The sequence below is a fragment of the Centrocercus urophasianus genome, unplaced genomic scaffold (assembly GCF_019232065.1).
Source record: "Centrocercus urophasianus isolate 14NV4802_14NV808 unplaced genomic scaffold, USGS_Curo_1.0 seq_18, whole genome shotgun sequence".
Taxonomy (NCBI): Eukaryota; Metazoa; Chordata; class Aves; order Galliformes; family Phasianidae; genus Centrocercus; species Centrocercus urophasianus.
The window spans coordinates 2,868,873-2,889,880 of record NW_024884733.1 but is presented as its reverse complement, the minus strand read 5'-3'; the positions used below and the strand labels follow the sequence as shown (position 1 = coordinate 2,889,880).

The following is a 21,008-nucleotide window of genomic DNA, read 5'->3' as shown; positions in this document are numbered from 1 at the left end:
CTGGGATACCCAGCAGGACAGCAGCTTGCTTAAGTAACCCTTATCTGTGCAGGGCTCAAATTACTCCCTTTTGCTCCATGCTACATGCCTTATTTTTTGGCATCTGGCTGAGCAGCTTCTGCCAGGCTTGTCACAGGCAGGAAGGCAGGAAACTGGCTTGTCCCAAGGGATGTATGAAGTATCTGAAGCCAGTTTGGAAGGGTGAATATATCATGCATAAACTTTTCAAAGACAGGAAGAGGAAAGGAGAGAAAGGAAAAATGGGAATTTGACAGCCAGCATTGGAGAGCTGGAGGCTTGAGGATGAGGACGGGCCCAGCCCTAAACAGCTGAGCCAGGCCTGGAGCAATTCTCATCAGTGGCGCCAGGCCACCTCTTCCCCTCTTCTTCCTTCCTTGCTTCTTGGTGTTGTAAATGGCGGATCCCTTTCCAGGGGCTGAAGGCTGCCTCTTCTGACATGGGGCTGGAGTATAGCATCTATCCTTGGCTTTGGAGTGGGCTGAGTTCGCTTGCAGACAAGGAGAAGTGAGATGTGACATTCCCCTGATAAGTTATGCTTTGGCAGCACTGCTTGCCCCTTCAGAAATACCATCTTCATGACCTGTCAGAGCCAAGTGGAGGATTTCGGTGGCTGGGGTGTCCTTACTGCTGGCCTGAGGAGGTTCTGCGGGGCACAGAACCACTTGCATTATGCCTGCCCATTGCCCACCAGGATTACATGGGAAGCAGGGCACTGTGGCAAGAGAGCTAAGGAGCTTGCACTACAACTATTTAATTAAAAAAAAAGAAAAAAAAGAAAAAGAAAGAAAAATATTCACTTAGATTTGTTGAGCAAAGAGGAAGCTCCTGCTCTGAGCATGCTGGGAGGACGGACCGGGGGGACCATTTCCCAGTGACATGCTGGGAGGGGGGATGGAGCTGTCCCTCAGTGAGCACACTGAGAACATCTCTGCCCCCCTCCCTCCCCGTATACAATGGGGAGGACAGTTCCCATAAGAAAAAGAGACCAAACCATTCCCCGTGGGGCCGTGCCGCCAGTCCCTGGATGTTGCTGCACTACGGAGCATCGGCGCCGAGAGTGAGAGGCCATGGGGTGGGGAGAGAGATGGAGACACAGAAAGAGAGAGAAAAGTGTGATGGAGAGCTGTAGAGACGTGGGACGACAGGGCTGTTCTGCTGCAGGGCCTCTGGCACTTAGCCGGAGGTGTTGATGTAGAGCTGGCTCTTGAGGATGTAGTCGATGACAGGCTGGCAGAGGTAATCCACAACGTGTCCATCCCCGTGCTGCAGGGCCAGTCTAGGGGAGCAGGGGAAGAGGAGTGTCAGAGCCTACGTGGGGCCCCTTTCCAGGAATTTGGGCTTCCTGAGCAGGGGCTGGGAACACGGTGGTGTCCCCGTGAATGGAGGGGTTGGCTGGGAGCACCCTCAGCATCACCCACCTGCTTTTGGTGGAGCTCACGACCGACATGGGGTGGTTCGAGTCGTCCTTCACCACCAGGATGTTGTTCTGTGGGTGGAGAAAGAAGAGGTGAGGGAAGGGAGGGATGAAAATCAGTGTTTGCCCCACCCGTGTCTGATTGGCCATGCAGGTCTGCTACTTGGTGGCCACATAAGTGATCCCAGTCAGCAGCTGAGGCAAAACCAAGGGGGGGAACTCTCCAGGACCCATGTGCAGTGTGATCGTGGTAGAGCTTGGGGGGCACTTCAAAGCTCTCGAGAAGGTTTAATCTCATGGAAAGTGTGTAGCAAAGAGCGAGGGAGTGCAACAAAGACAGCATGCAGTCTGGAGAGCAAGATTATGAGGAGCAGCTGATGTGCTGTGGCTTGCTCAGCCCAGAGCAGGACAGAAGGACAGGGACAGGGCCTGTGGGAGCAGCGTGGAAGGGGGGAGGGTCAGGAGTAGGGAAAGGGTCTGCTCTGTGGGGCAGCAGGTGTAGCCCTGAGCTGTCAGAGCTCAAGGAGTGCTGGGACGCTGCTCTCAGCCACAGGGGTTGGGCTCAGTGTTCCCTGTTGGGTCCCTTCTAACTGAGGATATTCCATGATTCTCTGGCTCCCTGACTATGTATGAATCCACTTACTTTGTACTTGCGGAGTATTGAGGAGTGGTTCATGATCCGATCAGGGTCTGCTCCATCCCGGGGCACCACCACGATCCCAAACTCCCCAACAATCACCTCCATCTAGATAGAATCAACGCAAAGAGAGTTTTCACGACCTGCCAGTGCAAAATCTGCCACAGCCTTCCAACCCCCACCCCGAGCAGATGTGCACCCTGCAAGTACTTGGCAAAACCTGGATAGGGGTTAACCTCAGATTTTCTCTTTCTGGACAGCTTTTGGGAAAAAACTTGGATTTATTAAGGAGTGATGCTGGTGACACGCAGAGTGATCTGTGGCGGATGAAATAAAAAGGAACAGGGTTAAACTCTGTTAATGAATGTTGAAGTTAGGCTTCAGGGAGAACTTGTCATGGTAGTAAGGACAGCAGCAGATGTTGCCTGAGGATGACATGAACTCTGCCTCACTGGAGATTGGAGAGGAGGAAGCAGCAGCTGCACTGCTGCATGTTGTCTTTACAGCCCCTCATCCCTGGATTTCTTTGTGTTGATGTTATTATTTATTAGTGTCTCGGAGATGGTACTCTGGAGCAGATCACCAGGACAAACTCTCCTCAGGATGGAAAGGAAGAGGATTCTTGGGGTGGTGCATGGATCCCAGCACCATCCTGCATATTGGGAGTAGATTGCTCCCATTGCTGTGGAGGGATGGTGACTTCTCCAGTGTTAATTGAAGCATTTTTAATCTGTAGTAGTGTTTGAGATAGGCTCATCACAGTGCACTGAACTGTGCCTGAATTCTAGTGGGATGCTGTAGAAGCACCAGCATCAAAGCCAAATACAGAACTAAACCATCTATGTAGAGATAATTTGCCATCTGCAGGTTGGATCTGCCTTTGCAAGGGGGAGGAAAAGCGACTTCTCCATTGCTTTTCATGTGTTTTGCCATGTGGTTGTGGTCTTGACTGCTCTCAAAATCTCACCACAGTCGTTACTGCATATTGCTTGCCCACGTGAGATGGTATCAGGCAATGTCTGGCTGAGGGTAGACATCATTTTTCTTCTCAGTTTTCTCTTTTCTTCTTTGTTATTATTTTACTTATTTTCTTCCTTTATTATTATTATTTACTCTTCTTCTGTTAGGTGCAAGCTGCTGGTATGATTTTAAGGGTCTTTCATTTCTATCATAAGGGCAACACTTCTCTTACATCAGCTTTTTTGTAAACCAGGGGTGCAGAAGCCCCTGTTGTTTGCGCACCAGAGACAAGTGATGGGGGTGGGGGGAAAAGCAGGAGATGGTGGAGGAGGAGGGATGGAGCCCGGGAAAGGGAAGAAAGAGGCCCTGGCAGTGACTCACATCAGACTCGTTCCAGAGGCCAGGGATGCAGAAGGATTCCAGCAGGTCACTACCACAGAGCAGGAGGATGCGCAGTTCTGAAGGAAGGAAGCAGAAATGCTCAGAGATGGGAGAGAGCAGGGCTGAGTACACCTCTCCCCCTCCTTTCTTACCATCCCATTGCTCTGCTCAAGGGTGTTCTCTTTCACTAAAACACCATCTTTTGCCAAAATGAATCCTGCTAAAGAGGCTACAGTCCTTGCATCCCTGATGATACCGAACAGAAAGACAACCCTGAACTATCCTGTGCACTATTTCTGCTTCTCTCCTGCACTGCTGGGTCATTTCCAGCATTGCTGTGGGCTGCTGAGACACCTAGATGTGCCCCAAATGCGTGGTATCCCTCGGAGTCAGGAGGCATTTCTGTATTTTCAGACACATATAAGTGCTTTGTGGCCTGTTGAAGGGTCTTGATCTGCAGATATGTGTGGAGCTGCACTGAGCATTTGGCATGGCTTGATTTTTCTACAGCAAAGCTGAGCAGTGCAACTGCATGATGAAGCACTGGAGCTTTTAGGATTTATTTGTTGGTTTGGAAATCCAAAAGAGGAAAGCTACAAAACTGCTCAAGTAAGGAGGGGTGGTCAGACAAGATGTCAAGCAGTTCAGTGCTGCCTGGCACCAGGGGTGGTGATGGTTCAGCATCCCTTACTTGCCACCAGATTTCTGGTGGTGCTGATGGTGGTGGGGGCTGCATACTCACCAATCTCCTCGTATCTCATCACAGTCCCCAGGTTGGCATTTTCATCTGGGAGGGAAGAATAGAGTTACTGACACTTGTCAGGGGGTGCTGGGGAGGCAGGTGGGGCTGTGGGTGATGCTGTACTCCTGTACCTACCCACAAAGGTGAAGCGCTCCATGGGTGGGCGAACGCAGCAGATCCGACTCAGGCTTTCTCCTACCTTCCCCAGGATCTTTGCTGAAGGCAGAGAAGAAAAGTAAGTTAAGGAGAGGCTTCATCCATGGCTGATTGCCCTCACGGAGCATGGGATTCTCCCATGCATGGGGACAGCAATTCCCACGTCTCCTCTGGCAGATGACTCAGCCTTCATATAACCAAATATCCCTCAGGCACTATGAGCCTGCTGAGAGACCTCACCCAGGTCAGCTGAAAAATAAAATGATTGTTTTTTTCAGCTGGAGCAGAAAAGAACAGAAATACACCGCCAGGAGTGTGGAGGGAGCTAGACTGGTGTTCATTAGGAGCATGGAGACAGGTCAGCTTAACACAGAGTTATAGAAATCTTTCGTCAAGTTTGGGACCAACCAAAAATTAATCTGAGTCATGAGGCAGGTTGGGGATCCTTAGGCTGCAAGGAGCACAAGCACACTGCTATTCCCCAACCCCAGTGGTGCCAGCAAGCTAGAAAACTGGGAAGAGGGAATGGGAACAGTTCTCCACCATTAGAGTTGAAAGAGGACTTGGAGGAGCTCAGAAGCATTCCTGAGCAAGTGTTTGGTACCTCATGATGGGGTGTGAGGAACAGGTGGCCAGTTCCTCCCCTTCCTCCGCAGAGCCACCTACCTGCGGTGGGCTTGTTGGACACGTTGTTGTTCTGGTAGATAGGCTGCGTAGACTCATTCTGGGGCTGTCCGATCACAGGGGTAATGGAGGGAGTGTTGACATTGGAGAGGATGCAGCCGGTCACCCTCTGCAGCAAGAGAGAAATTTAGTGGTAAAGATGGCTTCCCCAAGGCTGGAGGTGATTCTTGAAACTTTTGCTGCTCTGGTAGCCATCCCCTCTCACTGAAGATGAAGGTCATCATTAGTGACAGACCTATCCATCTCACTTTAGCTTTCCTGTTGCTTTATAATCTCTAGTCTTGGGCTAGTAGGACCCTATTGTCTTTCATTTAGAGAAAAAACCTGTTTGTTCCCTGCTGATTGATGATAATGCAAGCAGTTCGTCCAAGGGGCTCAGTTTGCTTTCAGAGGCAGGGAAGAGGAGCAGAGAACAACTGTGACATAATGTCTTGTGTACTTCTCCAGGTCAGAAACATATATCTTCTCCATCTGTCCCAGCCATGTTCTAGGCATTGATGTACACCTCTGGGCTCCGGAGTCTATCCAGGCAGAGGATGGTGTCTGCAGCCTGATTCTGGTGCAGGACCAGGGCACAAGATGCAGCGGGACTCACCTTCATCAGGTCACGGTGGTGCTCCAGCACGCTGCAGGTGGTCTGCCAGGTGTCCTGGTAGCACTCCCAGGGGTCCACCCTGCAGGAGCACAGTGAGGCAGCAGCATTAGTTGGTGGCCGCTGCCTTTATGTCCTCACCACACCACCTCCTTCCTCCAAACCTTCCACCCAGCTCTCTCTAGTAGCTTCATCCCTCCATTCCCTGTCCTGGAGTGGGAGAGAACCTGAACGTGTGCCCATGCCCAGACTCCTCCATACTCTTAACTCCTGATCCCCTGGGCTCGGATATATCTGCGTGTAGTGTGATCTTCCTGATGGCATTACTGGTTCCAGCTCACATGTGGGCTTTCGTGGACCAGGGATTGCTGCTGTGTAGCCCCAGCACCCCCTCCCTGCAGTGGTCTTTGTCACTCACCGGATCCAGTCGGAAGATTGCACAGCCAGCTGGCACATGGTCAGGCGGTGCCGGCTGGACACCAGGCCCTGGAACAGTGAAACTGAGGATTAAAAGGAGGCAGTGCATAAAGATTATCTGAGTTCCTTGTTTCTGGATAAGAAGTATTCCTGCCTTTCAAAGCTGAAGGTCTCAGTGTGGTTACTGGGGTATGGTGGGTCCAGGCCCAGGGGTGGCTTTTCCGGTTGAAATTTCTGCATCTCACAAGAGAGGAGCAAAATCTCCTTTCTTATTTTAGATTTTTTTCCTCTTCAGAATAAAACTCATTTGTATTATAATAAGAACTGGCTTTAAAATCATTTAACCAACACAGCCTCAAAAAATGACCCCCATCATTTTGGATGGTAGCATTTCTCTTTCCTTTCTGGTTTTATCTGGTTGCAGGCTCTCACTGTAAGTTTTGTCTGAGGACTGCTGGTTTTATCCCTCACCATCTTCTTGGAGGCTTTCTTGTGGCTTTTCAATGCTTGACATTGCACATACAAAGAAGAGATAACAGGAACAACTCACCGTCTTCCCATAGGAATCATGAACTGGTGAGACAATGCCACCGATGACGATGAACCGTCCAGTCTTGTGCAGATACTCACGGGCTCTCTCTAGAGGAGAGCAAGAGGGGATCAGTGCATTAACCCATTCCATCAAGCCCCACAGAACTGGCTTTATGGCTTTGCCAAATGCTGTTTGAGGGTTTCACCTCCAGCTTCATATGGCCATCACCTGCCTTGCCCTAAAAGCTGAACCCTCAGCTGCCAGTTGCGAATCTGGTATTTTTCACCACCCCCCAAAAATAGAGAATCCTAAGGGCTCTATCATGTTCATCCTCATCCTCCTCACTGGCTTTTCTTGCCTTCTGCATGGCTTGGGTGCAGCAGGAGAGCTGGAGGAACATTTTGAAAGCAAATAAGACTGGCCAGCCTGCATGGCTGAGATGTGACAGTGGAGTGTGGACATGTGTGCTGCTCATCCAAAATGCTGGATGGGAATGGATGACAGCAGCACAGGGAAAAGTGTTCTGTTTTAGTCTAGATTTCAGCGGAACAACCCTCAGTGCTCTGGGACAAGGTAGAGAAACATCTGCAAGGGTGTCAGCCCTAGAGGCTGATATGGGACTGGAGATGAGGAGGGAGGCCATTTGTGTTTTGGGGTTGCTTTTGTTGTGTGAGCTGGAGTGATCAGGAAAGGACACAGTGTGCAGCAGGAAGGGAGGGAATTGGAGCAGGGATTGTTCAGTCATCTCTGAAAGGGGCTAGTAGAGATGCTGAGCACTGACCTTCCTGAAGACCCAAAAATACTGTGGAAAGGATTTATGGAGAAGGAGGGCACGTCCTGGGCTCTTGTGGCAGATCCAGAGGAACCCAGCTGAACTCAGGAGGTGATGCATGAAGCCAGGATGCAGACAAATACTTCCTTTGGGACAAATAGCACCCCAAGGTGTGCTCATGTACCTGTGTCTCTATCTAAAGCCACTTTTCTTCGTTTTCATTGTGCAAACAATAACCCACGTAGAACTGCTTGGGCAAAATTATTGTGTCCCCTCAAGTTTTGACATGCATAAAAAGGACTATTGTTCACAGAAACAGCTGTGGGGCACTTGCAAGTCAAGAATGGCACTTTGATTACTGTGGACTTTTGTTTCCTGAGCTCTGAGCAGCCCTGGGACATCCTGTGAGACATTCGTTAGCCTTAATGCACCTCCTAGACTCACCCTAAATCCTCTCTCTGGCTTTACTCCCAGTTGTTCTCCGTGCATGTCAGCATCCAGAGAAATATAAATGGGGTTAAATAATTCAATTTGTGTGGTGGAGCAAGGAGAAAATCATGAATGCCTGAATTAGACATACCTAAAACTGTCCTGCCTGCCTTTGGAATCCCGAGCTTGAAGGTGTTAACACCAGCAGTTTAGTTTGAATCCTTTTCTCTTTTTCCCATCTTTGCTGGGTATTCCTCTGCCTTTTGGGATCCATGTGGAGCATCTTCCTCCATCAGTGGCTCTCACTGACCCAGCTCAACCCTGTGGTATTGGGTCACCAAGGGGGAGAAAATGGGTTGGACAGGGTGTTGTAGAGGAGTAGAGGTACTGGATGGGATTTCTGGGAGGTTGTTCCCTTTTGTGCATGTTGAGGTGAGCACCCATGGTACTGATGGAAACAGCAATGACCAAAGGGCATTCCTGAGGTTGAAGGTTACTGTTCCTGGGAGCACACTCCCATCCCTTTATTTGCAGCTATACTAGGTCAGTGCTATTGCATAATTATTGCTATGGGTGGTATAAATCACGTACATAAAAACAGCCTATGCAGAAGCTTGAGAGCCCCTTGTGCCTGCTGAGGACTTCCAGAAACCCTGAACCAGTCCCCCAAAAGCATAAAAGGAATCACAGGGGAAGAGTGGCAGCTTGTCCCTCTTGGGTGCTCTTCGTGTGCTGCTAGTGAAGTTAATTGCCTTCCCATCACTACCTTCACAGTTAATTTTAATTGACCAGAAAGGGGAAAAAAGTCTTCTTTTATTCTTTTTTTTTTCTGAACGTGACCTTTCTTTCACAGGAGCTGTGTCCTGGTACCTCTTACAGATCTTTGAAAAAAGACATCAGAGAATAAACATCTTGTGATTAAAATGGAAAAAAAAAAAAAAGAAAGAAAGAAATTCACTAACAAAAAAATGTTATTGATTTTTAAATTAACACATCCTCTCATTATCCCTGCTTTGCTCTGGCTTGATTTTTCCTTGCCTAGAGAAGATTGAAGTCAGTGATCTGTCACCTCCAAGCCTTCCCATTCATGTACAGCATCTTTATAACATTTACTTTGAGGACAACGAAACAGTTCATATGTTATCTCTGCTTCATGGCTGTAAAGGTGACCAGTGCTCTTAGTTGGCCTTGAGTTTTTGGTGGCCAAATCCAGCAGTTGCAGGCACATATCGGGAATATGAGATAGAAGATGAATATCAGGGGGCAGAACACAAATACCAGGAGACAGAACGTAAAGGCCAGGATAATGATGGGGACCTGGGACAGGTGGCTTTAGGGTGCTATAAAATTGCAGAATTGGTGCTTGCAGCATCTCGATACATCGGTGCTATAATCACAAGACTGCATTAAAGCTTTGTGTTTTTTAGCTGATTTGATTTTCTTTGGCTGAATTACTCTTCAGTACATAGATAGGGAAAGCTACAGGCAGCTGTAGCCACGCCTGTCCAAACATAAGCTTATCCAGCCCTGAGTATCATCTTCTGCACAAGGCAAGACAAAATTACTTTAGATTTTCTAAGAGGAGATGATGCCTCCCGCCATGGAGTGGTCTTCCAGCCCAAGGGTAGCAGTGCTGTGCATTACGTGGGGTTAAACTGAGTCACTCTGTGCCAACCCAAGTGTTATTTTCTGGATTTGGGGGGTTGGAAATGGGATGCTGGATTTGGTGGGACATTGCTTTGAACATTTAGGGTTGCTCTGCTGTTGCAATGCTTTCTCCAAACCCCCAGGCCATTCCACACTCAGAGCTTTTCTAAATAGAACCTCTAGTAATTTTAATGTAAAATATTCTGCTTTTGGAGACCAGGTTGAAGACTCCTTTGTGCCATGGTGGTGCCAAAAACAACTCAGTAGTGTTGCATTCCTCTTCCCATTTGTATTCCTTATGGTCAGCTGTTTGTGCATATCCTAGCCTTATCTCTCTACTTGTTCAAAGATTTTTGCCTGGGAAAAATATCTTTTTGTTATGGTTAAGGATTACTTGTTTCCCTTTTTGGTTAGTGCTGAAGGTTATTATTTTGGGTTAGGGTTGGGGTTTAGGGCTAGCTATTTGTGCTCGGGTCAAGGGTTACCCTTTTGGGTTAGGATTAAGGGTCAAGGATTATCCTTTAGGATTAGGGTGAAGGGTTACCATTTGGTGTCAGGGTTAAGGGATGCTGCTTACCAATTTGCAATAGGTTTAAGAGTTACACTTTTGGGTTAAGGTTTAGGGTTACCAATTTTTGTTTACTGTTGAGGATTATCCTTTTTGGTTAGAGTCAATAGTTAACCTTGTGTGTTAGTGTAGAGACTCAGTATCTGAATCCCAGTTCCTTTGGTTTTCTGGACTGTTGCCTTTGTGCTCAGCCTGGTGGCAATGTTTCCAAACCAACAGCTTTGCTTACATTGGGCTGGCGTGGGAGAAGTGGGCTGGGCTGAAATGTCCCCAGCCCAACCTTCCTCCCTTCTGCTGTGGAAGCATTTTGTGTGTTTTTGGCACTGCCAAAGTTCTGCAAAATGATGGTGAGGCAGAAGTGATCTCAGGATTCTACAAAAACAATAAACTGTTTTGTCCAGATCGCATAAAAATAATTTAAAAATCCAGCTTCCCTGCTAGGAAATCACTGCTTATTTAAGAGATGTTTCTTTTTGGTGATTCTAACTGAGCATATTTAATCGTAACACTTCTGCTCCATTGGTGCTCCTCCAACACCTAAACTGCTGTGAATGCAATGAAGTATTCCTTGCACATCATTTTTCAAGGTGTGAATTCAAATGCCTTTGTATCTGATTCACACGCACCCCCAGGAGTTCCTTTTTCTCCTTTTTCTTTACAATTGTTTGTTTATTCATTTTTTGCAGAGGAGGAGATGCAGCCCATGGGATGCTATGGGGACATTGCTGCAAACCCACAGGTGCTGGCCCCCTGGCCAAAGTACCTCCTCCTGCAGGGTGAGTGACCCAGATACACAAGCATGATGCTTTACCCTTCTAAATCCTGCCAGGCAAGGTGCCAGAAATTATTCTCAGCCTAATTGAGCGACGTATATAAATATGTATATGACTCTGATTGCCAAATCAGGGGTGTGTTTGTGGCTGCATCCATTTGGGCCTTTAAAAATGCTGAAAAAATGAAATTACCATGGCAGCAAGCTGGGATAGTTATTGAAGCTGAGGTGTGGGACAAAACCACTGTCCCTCTGTCTCTAAGCTGCTGCCAGAGGGGCTCAGACCCCTCAAAGCTGTCCTCATCCTCATCACAGAGCCTGGCTCCTCTGCCCTGGCTTTTGGTACACCCCAGGAGCTGCAGCTAGTCCCTGAGGGCCAGGATGACGCTTCTGCTACAGAAACAAGCCCTGGCTGCCCTCCAAGGAGAGCTTCCCTTTCCAAAGAAGCAGGAGGAGGGGGAAGAAATATCCCATTAAGCCCCATAATGCTTAATGATTTTCATCTCCAAGCTAATTGCTCTGTTACACTTCCCCCCCCCCCACCCTGTTAGTCCATAGCCGCATCTAGGCATCACAGAAATAAGAAAATTGGAAGGGACCCTCATGCTAAATGGCTTCAGTTGTTGCTGCTCTTTTCTTTTAATGGCTTTTTGTCGGCACAAAAAAAGAAATGGCCAGCAAATGCCTTGAGAACAGAGCTGGAGGCTGAGCTTTTAAAGCCCGTAAGCCCAGCTAGATGCCCCACCAGTGCCCAGCTGCCTGAGGGACAACAAGGGAACCCACTCCAACACCATCTGCTCATCATTCCCGGCTTTGGGAAAGAAAAGTGAAATTAGAGGATTAAAAAAAAGAGAGAGAGAGAGAGAAGAAAAGGAAAAGGGTGAAGGCTGAGTCAGTTCACAGCAATCTGTGGCCTAGAAATGGCAGAGCATGAGGTCCAATGGCAGGGAGCAGTCCAGTTCCAGTCTATCTGGGTCTCCCAGATGATGCTGTAAAAGAACAGCCTATCTGGTATAACTCAGATTCAAATTAAAATCAAAGACATCCTGTTTTTCTTTTCTCTTTTCTCAGGACAAGAATACTGCAACAGGATGTGTGCAAATAGGCATACAGTAACTGGGGAAAAAAACCCCAGTGTGTGGAGTCTGAGAATATGTTCTGCAGGAAGAGTCTAATACATGGCAAAGCAACCCACGTCAAAATGCTTTTTCCAAAATGCTGACATATCCTACAGTGGAGGGAAGGAGCAGATGGAAGCAGGAATTCCCCATCAGCTTTGTGTGCTGAGTACAGGGGTCCATTATGGGGAGCTCCTGTTGAAGCTGCAACCAGCTTCTCTGGGCAGGCGCTGGGCCCACTTTTTCATCTGCCATGTGGTAAGCATGATGCTGTCACTGTCACCAGTTGTAATGACCTTTGAGACAGGTATCCATACAAGCTATGGGGCTTCTTCCATGGAGATGTCCAAAACATGGCCCTGGGCACACTTCTGGGTGGCTCTGCTGGAGCAGGATGGGACCAGATGGACCCAAAGGTCTCTTCTGACTCCAACCGTTTGCAATTCTGTGTGGTTCTGTAATGAGATATGATACCATTTTTTGCCCAGAGAACTTGGTGGGAAAGTCTTCCTGGCAAAGGACGAGGTGAATGTGCTCAGAGCCTTGCTGGATCTCACCTGAAGCACAGGCAGCCACGTCCTGCCAACCATATTCACCTGATGTTTGATACCCACAGCTGCTCCCAGGGTGTCTTGAAGTCTTGGTGATGGTGAGGTAAGAAGTCCAGCAGTGGCTGGTCTGACTTGCTGCAGGAGAAAGGCGGTGAGCCCTTTTCTCTCTTCCAGCACAGAGTTTTCTCATCATTTAGAGATAAATGTGTCAAAATGATTACAGATGAGCATTTGAGAAAAAACGCCTTGAGCCCACTGAGCTGGAGCAGGGAACAGTGCAGTACTGTGCCCTCCCAAGCAGGAAGGAAGAAAAAGAGGTGCTGCAGGGATACAGCAGTCTTGTTTAGCCACAAAACCATCAAATTATTTGCCTGAAGCAGGGGATGAGTGCCACCACTGATGGCTACTTTTCTTGCTGCCTGACTCCCTTGGGAGACTGTCTCGGGGCAAATGCTGGCAGAGCTCTATCAATTTCCAGCATGAATATAGCCCCAAGCTTGTACTGCATGGCTGTATCTCCACTTCAGTTAGAGCCTAAATATCAGTAACCAAAATAAACTCTTTGGTAAACAGAGGAGAGCGTGTTCCAGCTACACCCAATAGCTCGCTTTGGGCACAACTTTTGTTGCTGTGGGACCACAGGTACAGTCAAGTAGGACAAGCTGAGCATCAAAGGGCATGCAACAAATATTTTCACTATTCTGTCATGGAAAAGGTTCTGCTCTGCTTCTATCAGGACGTCAGTGGATGTTGGGTTGGTGCTTTGCTGCTTGTCCTTGGAGAGGTGCTGGTCCACTGCAGGGAGCAGGGATGGACACCCCCATGACCTGGGGTTAGGTCTAAGATAGCTTTTGAGAACCCCTACCTTGTGCAAAGCACATTAGACACGTCCTTGCACAAAGGAAGCTGGAAGCAAAGCTGCTCCTTCCAGTGTTCCCACAGTCCACAGGAGCTCGTCTCCTTCCACCCCGGCCCCAAGGCTTTTCCCATTTCACCTCCCACCAGAGTGAGCTCTTTATTGACACAGTCTTTGCTGAGCTTTCTCCATGCACAGTACCCCAAAAATCCAGCCCTGTTTGGATGAGTGATGGTGGCACTGGGGAAATGCTTTGATTCAGAGGTTATAAAAGCCAGAGAGAATGTGTTCTCCTCCAAATCTATAGAAGCCTTGGCTTCATCCACCTCTTAGGCTGGCTTTGCTTTCCTAGGACCACCTGCTGGCAGAGATTAAGTGACATGCCCAAGGTCCCATGGGAGATGTGGGTGCCACTGTTGGGGTGCAGTTGATCGATGTACTCAGCATCTCGTGGGCATTGCCCAAAAGTAACACAGGAGGGCATGTAGAGGTGTGAGCCTCTTGCTAGGAGCACATCGGTTTTGAAGTACAGGCCCTGGTTCTTGTTTGAATAAGGTTGTAGGAGTGGATTTCTGCGTTTGCTTGAGTCTGGTTGAGGCAGGAGGTGTGTGGCCCATTTCAGGAGGTGGCACTGTTTTAGAGACAACACAGTGCCTCATCGACCGTAATAAATACTGCTAAATATTTAAGGGCTTATAAATATTTCAGAAGAATCCTTGAGTGGTTACTGATGGAGTTTAGTCAGGTGCTGAGCAAAGCTCCTCCCCTCTGTGGGTCAGGAGGATGAAATAAGATGCCTGAGAGGTCAAGGGGTCAGTGGGTGTTCCTCCACACTGTTGCAGAGCCTGTCCCAAATCAATGTAAAGGAAGCTGAGATGGGAGCATGGGCAAATAGAATTTTCCCTGCTACGACATCCAATATCTCACCCAGAAGACTATAAACTATATTTGCCCTTGCTTGGCTGATCCTTCTGCTCTCCAGAGTCCAACAACACCACGCCAATGCAGGGGGGAGCAAAGCTGTCCCGACTCCCATTGTCAGCTGCAATGTCCTGCAGAGAGTCCCACCAGCGACCTCATTGATCGCCGGAGCTAATTGCACATTCAGATCTTGGAGCAGAGGTGAAATGGAAGTATGAGGCAGCCTCTGCTCCTTGCTCGTGTAGCAGACCGCGGGAACAAAGCCTTTCAAGACCCTGTATGGGCTTTTGCTAGATGGGGGATTTTGCTTCTGCCCATCTGGAGATATACAATTTAAGGAAGAGGGGACAGGACAAGCTGTCCCTCCACTCACATCTCTCCCAGCCGTTTCAGGCAGCAAAAGCCTCGTTAAACTGCTTTGCACTTTGGTTGTCTCAACAAGTAAGAAAATGTGATTCTTGAAATTCAAGCCATTGAAACAAGAACAACAAAAACCCCAGTTCCTGCCTCTTCCTCACACTTTCCTTACCCAGATTGGCTCCTTTATCTCCAAAGCCTGTTTACATAACGCAGCAGAGCTCAGCACTGCGCCTTTGGAATAGCAAGGAATAAACAAGGAACAGCCCACTGGGATTTTTCATTGCTCAAATTCTCTTAAGAAGCAATGCAATTGAGAGTTTTACTTTTGATGGCTGAGTCCTCTTTCACTGTTTTTTATCAGAAGTATTCTTTACCTGTCTACTGATCGGCATATGAACTCTCCTCAATAACAGATGCAATGCAGGATATAGGAAAAATTCAACAAAGACAGTAGGGAAGGGAGAATAGTGGATATTTACTGAATGTTAGATCTTTTGATTCACCCAATGCATCAGCTTTGTTTTTCTGCATGTGTCCAGGAGTTGGCACTGTGTGAAAGGGATCGAGCTGACAAAACGGGTGTAAAGCATGTAGGGTGCTGAGAGCCCCTGTAAGAAGACCACATCTGAACAACAGGGCACAAGTTGCATCCACAGGGCTGAGGCAACGCAGGAGTCAATAAAGCAGTCTGCAAGAGATGACAGTCTGGATACAGACAGACATGACAGATCTGATTAAAATCACCTATTCATTATCAATGATTGATAACGCAAAAAACAACAACAACAACAAAAAGTGAGTAAAATCAGATGAATGCGAGACAATGAAATAACATCACCATGATCCATTCTCTGGGGTTTGCCCACTGTGCTGCCTCTGAATCCTTCAGCCTCCAGACAGCTGGTTCTCATGAGTGCCAGGCCTTAAAACCACCCTTTGGCAGGGCAGAGAGGTGAAGGAATGCTCTGCTAATCAAAGCTTGATGAGCAGAGGAGGAAATGGTGATGGAGGAGTGGGCATGTCAGAAAGAGTCGAGTTTGATAGGTGGCCAAACTCTGAAGTTGAAATGGACTGTGGATAGAGCGGCATAGAAACATATCAGTAAAACTGAATTTGTTGTGAAAAGTCATCTTCTGGAAGCCGGAAGGCTGCCTGTGAGCGGACAGTTCGTGTGGAGATTCAGAACTTTATAGAGACAAAGCAAATGTCAAATGTGCCAAAATGGGAAATTATTGTGTTTGTAGAGAAACTCTTTGTTCTATAATTAAAGAAAGGGGCAGAAAAAAAATCAATGTCAAAGCATGGCACTTTGTCTGATCTGATATTTGTTCCCCCTCCCAAGGCCCTGATGTTTCAATCTGCAGAAATAATCAGAAACCTGCTGAACTTCATGCATTCATGGAACAGGCCAAGACCTTTCCCACAGAGTACTATGAAGAAGCTCGCCCAACAAAAGCTTTTGCTTTCAGCTTTTTTTTTTTCTCTCTCCAGAGCTGAAATACTCAGAGTGACCCATGCTGGTCCTGGAGCATTTGACCTTGCAGAGGGACACCTTTAATCCCAGCATAGACCCAAGATTGCCTTCAAAGTGAATTGTATTCTGTTCTTGTTGTTTTGTTTGTTTTAATTTATTTAAAATATGCTTTCTACCTTGCCCAATGGTTTTATGCTCTGGAGGAGGAATCCATGGAGTTTGAGTTCCCTGTGCTGGGGCAGGGTGGAGAAGTGATTTATTCGTCAGAGCAAGCAGACATTTGTCATCTGGAGGGGTGCCAGCACAGGCTTCAGTGTATTTACAGCACCACAAGGATTGAATTTTGCTTTTGACATTGGCCCGTTGGCTTTTGTCCTTTGGGTGGCCTTGCTTGCATAGTAGCAGGAAAACCTGCAGTGAGGCCAGGGTGGGTCTGCCATGGGGCAACTCAGCCTGCTACAAGGGAAGAGGACTAAGCACATATCCAGAGCTCAGTGTCCGGTGCTAGAGGGAAATTAAAGAGTATTTGTTTAAGTTTGGGACCTGCTTTCCTTCTCCGAGCATCTCTAGAGTATAAATGAGATGGATTTCCATCTCAGGCTGAAGCCAACCAATGACTGTGTTACATCTCGTAACATGTTAGTGCTATGAGACTTAACACGAGATTCTGCCCTCTTTCCTCCTGCCTTTCCTTCCCCTAGCATCCTAGGCTGAGTTTCTCATTGCCACATAAATACAGAACACACAACTCAAAATTGTGACTCAGAACATACGTACATCTCAAAGCACAGTTGATACCACAAATAACTCAGAGTGTTTTCGGGGCTATGTGGGTGTTGTCACAGCCCTTTAATATGGATGGATGTACAGCACAATATCTCACCTCCTTTTTTATTATATGCTATGTTTGTATTTTATTAATTATTTCAATCAGCATATTTGTTTTATAGACAGAGACGTGAATCAGACTCATTTTATGAGTCCCACTGAGCCAGCCGTGGAACTGGCAGAGTACAGATGGAGCCCTGTTGAGGTAAGTTCTGTTCCACACAGATGCAAGGGGTCAGTCATGAGCTGCAGCTTCAGGTCTGAGGTTGTAACAAAATCCCAGCTTCCTGGGAACTCAAACATAAGGGCGGATACTGAGTCTGAAATTCACATCAGGTAGAAAAAAATAACAATGGAGAAATGTTTTCGCCATCAGAAAGTGCTTTCAAATAATTAACATGTCTCTTACTCGGGCAAAAATCAGGCTGGGCTTCAGCCTGAATAAAACACGACAGGATCCAAACTGAGAACTGAGCAGACAGTGGTACGTCTGTTGCAACACATCAGTGCAAGTCTTATATATCCTCTAAGCTTAACAAGTGCCACGACTTAAAAAGATAAATTGCATCTCTTTAAATTAAGCAAATGATCCTAACTGGCTCATCAAACCCAAATATTTGTCTGACAATAAAGACAATCATTTTGCACAAATTCAGCTGTTGGAAATACAATATTTACAGGATGGAGTACTGTTTTTCTGGGCTCTCACAGCACAGAGCTAAGAAAGTAGCACAAGTTTTGGTCAGTATTCCCTTGCCCTCATGTGATTCTTCTTTTAGACGTGGGAGCATGGGGGTCCTCAAACAAGAATGAATAGGGATTTAAAAGTCAGATTCCATGTAGATGACTCATATATCCCTATTCAGGCATCTCAGAACTTTACAGGCCAAGATCTCTCCAGGACATACAGAACAAAAATTCCACATGAAGCCATGTCTTCCCGAAAGATTTCTGAATCTTGTTTATAAGCCTCCAAGTGACAGAATACCTTTTCTTACCTGTTGATTAGCTTTGCTCAAAAGCACACATGAATTTTCTAATTTGAAGTTGTGCGGTACCCCAACTTGTTCCAGCATCTCCTCACCTTCCTCTGCTAAGTAAAGCAGCCTCCTTCCATCACACGTCCCTCCCCCATGCAGACACTCACAGGCCATGATCTCGTCGCTCCTTAACGGCTTTTGTAGATCTAGATGGAGCCTCTCTCAACTCTCACCATAAAGCCTGTTTCCGGAGCTAATGCAATTCTTGTTACTGTTATTCCAGGAAGGGTTTTGCTAATGCAGTACGTAAAAATAATACTACCTATCTTCCTGTGCTTGATATTTCTCTGCTTGCATGCACCAGGATTGCATTTGTTGCTTTATTTACAGCACCACGCCGTTTATATTCAGTGGGCTGTGTACAATCATTCCTCAGTTCTTGACAACATCACTGTTTGGCACAAGACGTTTGTTTACCTATTGTTTATATTCGATGTACATTCCTCCTTACTGGCCACATGACTTTGCATTTGACCTCGCTGTTTGAGCAAGACCTTCCTATCAAACAACCCAAGTCAGGCAGCACAACTGGCTCCTGATCTTCATTAATTCCAATTATATCCTGTTTGTGATCACTGCCACTTTTTACCTGAAGAGGTTATATATTTTATTATGAGAGACTGATAAAGATATGAAAAATACTGTGCCAAAATTAAAAAATAAAAAAAATCATTGGGAATCTGAAAATATCTACTGTGTGCTGTTATTTCACTGATAGTTATTTTCTAAAATAAGTGTTTTACTAGTATTTAGTCCAGTGAATATGGGTCACATTGATATTTTTAGTATTACTTTTCCTAATCACAGTGTCATCTAAGACAAAATAATGTGTATTTCAAAATCTCTTTTAACAATAGTTACTTCTATTGAACCGAATCTCTATAATTTCATTTAATTATGTCTTGATTTTAAAATAGTTCCTCTTCTTCCTTTTTGTTTGCAATTGTTTTTAGATTAGGGAATATATTTTTTTGAAGTTTTCATTGTATTATTGTCCAGTAACACAGTCTGCTTGCACTTACAAAATGAAATTACAGCGTGATCTTTTCCATCTAGAAAGCTATTATTTTCTAGGCTGCTGACCATCTCATTACGATCTGTAAAAACAAAGCCTGACGCAGAAATACCCCAAGCTGATTTCAATTATTTTTCTTCTTAGAAATCTATGTACAGCTTATAGAAACCCTGGGGATGATTCCCCAGCACTATCAAGTGATCGTCGGCATCTGCTCCCTCATCAGACATCAAGGATGTCTCCTTTCTCTGTACTACAGAAAGGTATGTTAAAGGAGATGATCTTTCTGCTCCCATTTCATTTGGAGGTTGGTAGTGGACACTTCACAGTAACAGGACCCCCTTCTCCAGGTAAGTTGCTGCTTGTAGATGGATCTCAAGGCATTTCAAGCTTTATCTGAGTGGTCAGTATTTGTCATGTCAGACTGCCTTTCACAGAGACTGCCCTTCCTCCTTCTCTCCCTCTTTCCCTCCCTCCCTCCTGTCTTGCCTGAACAGGCTGTAGCAGTGGTTTTAGCATCTCCATCATTTGGATCTCGTGGATGCTCAGTTATATCAATCATCTCACATGAAGGTTTCCAATTACCTTGACTCATTATCAGCAGAAAAGCTGGATAGTCTAATATTTCAAGTAACTGCCTGTGATGTTCTTCACTTCCAGCAAACCTGGCTTTAGCTGCTTGGCCCAGTCCCTCCCTCCTCAGCCAGGGAGGAAATAAAAGTGCTGCAGAGACCGCAGACTTGCAGACCCTATGGATGAGCGGCAGCTTATAAACACAGACAAGAGTCCTTGCCAGAACCGAACCCGGGGGTTTTGTGGGGGCAGAGCACTTCAAGGGGAATGAAAGCAGAGAACTCTCGCAGCTTACATGAAACGCAAATACAACCCAAGCCTGGATTTCATCCTTTCTCCCACGATACAGAAATCAGTCTCCTCGCCTCATCTCCCCATCGTGGGGCCGTTTTCCGCGGTGGCCGCCGGGTTGATTGCCAGCACCGCGCCACCACCTCATCCTCCTCGGACAGCGCTCTGCCGGTCCGGCCCCGAGCCCCCCGCCCCGATGTGCCGCCGCTGTTCCAGAACCACCCGCCGCGGACAGCGCGCGGCCGCTGCGCCCCCGGAGCCGCCCCGGCCCTGCGGTGCCGCCGCCCCCGCCCGCGGCGCCTTCAGCACCACCGAGCGCGGACAGCACCCGGCCAGGGGGCGCCGGAGGCGGCCCGGTGAGACGTGCTGCCCCCGATGCCTCCGTCGGAGCTCCTCTGGACCCCCGGGGAAATCCCCAGCCCCTCCCCGACCCCCTACCGCTGTCCCGGCGGGACTCACCGAACATCTGGATGTGGCCCTTGGTGATGGGATTGAAGGTGCCGCAGGACAGCAGGATAACGTGGGTCTTGGTGGTCTCCGTCATGGTCCCGGCCCGGCCCAGCCCCAGCCGCTTTTTGTGTCTCGGTGCGGCTGCGGCGGCGGGAGGGAAGGAGGGAGGGAGCGGGGCCGGGGCGGGAGAGAAGGCGGGGCCGTGGCTGCGGGAGCGGGGATGGAGCCGAGACCTCCCCCCGCCCCCGCCCGGGGCTGGCGCGGGCAGCCCGGGGTACCCAGAGCCCGCCGCCGGCACGGGGACACGCGAGGGTGCAAGCTGGCTTGCCCACGCACAGGTAACACGGGGATACAAGTGGACATGCGTTGCATCAGCTGCCCAAGGAACGGGGGCAGTGGGCAGGCACCCCCTGCATTCATCCGCACAAACTCGGTGTTTGGGTGCAGCCACGCGGAGTGCCTCCGTGGTCCTGCTCAAAGGCCCTGGAGATCCCCGCCCTTCTCTAGGGCTCCAAGGAGAAAACACCCTAGCGGGCACCAAACCAGCGGGCTCCCTTTCACCAGCTGAAGGAAGTGAAATTTCCATAGATGGGCCAAAAAACAGTCTTTACTGCAAGGTAAACTAACACGAGACCGACTGTTTTCATTTCTCATTTGTGTTCCTCAAGTTGTGGGCAGTTGCCTTCAGGCTGCCTTTAGTTGCTGCTTCTCCCCATTTCCCAAACAAAGCCTTTTCTCCCAGCAGGGAGTTGTTGGAGTTATTTGCTTCCACCCAGTTTTCCTTTCCCTTCCTCTATCTGTTAAATC

General features: G+C 47.7%; 1 protein-coding gene across 1 annotated transcript; it reads right to left on the bottom strand.

Annotated features, from left to right (window-relative positions):
• Positions 1 to 1,164: 1,164 nt before the first annotated feature.
• NMNAT2 (nicotinamide nucleotide adenylyltransferase 2) lies at positions 1,165 to 20,295 on the bottom strand. Its single transcript, XM_042819859.1, has 11 exons — positions 20,211 to 20,295; positions 6,555 to 6,643; positions 6,006 to 6,073; positions 5,591 to 5,669; positions 4,978 to 5,104; positions 4,291 to 4,371; positions 4,156 to 4,200; positions 3,414 to 3,490; positions 2,079 to 2,180; positions 1,440 to 1,507; positions 1,165 to 1,297 (listed from the first exon to the last, which is right to left on the bottom strand). Exons 1-11 carry the CDS (start codon positions 20,293 to 20,295, stop codon positions 1,195 to 1,197), a joined length of 924 nt encoding a protein of 307 aa, XP_042675793.1. The 3' UTR covers positions 1,165 to 1,194.
• Between the last annotated feature and the right edge of the window lie 713 nt (positions 20,296 to 21,008).

Bases quoted from the DNA above. Each gene is read 5' to 3' on its own strand.
- NMNAT2 (XM_042819859.1), bottom strand. From the start codon at position 20,295: ATGACGGAGACCACCAAGACCCACGTTATCCTGCTGTCCTGCGGCACC. The intron at 6,644-20,210 runs GTGAGTCCCGCC...GCTCTCCTCTAG, and splicing joins GGGCCACATCCAGATGTTCG to AGAGAGCCCGTGAGTATCTG. The intron at 5,670-6,005 runs GTGAGTGACAAA...GTGCTCCTGCAG, and splicing joins CAATCTTCCGACTGGATCCG to GGTGGACCCCTGGGAGTGCT.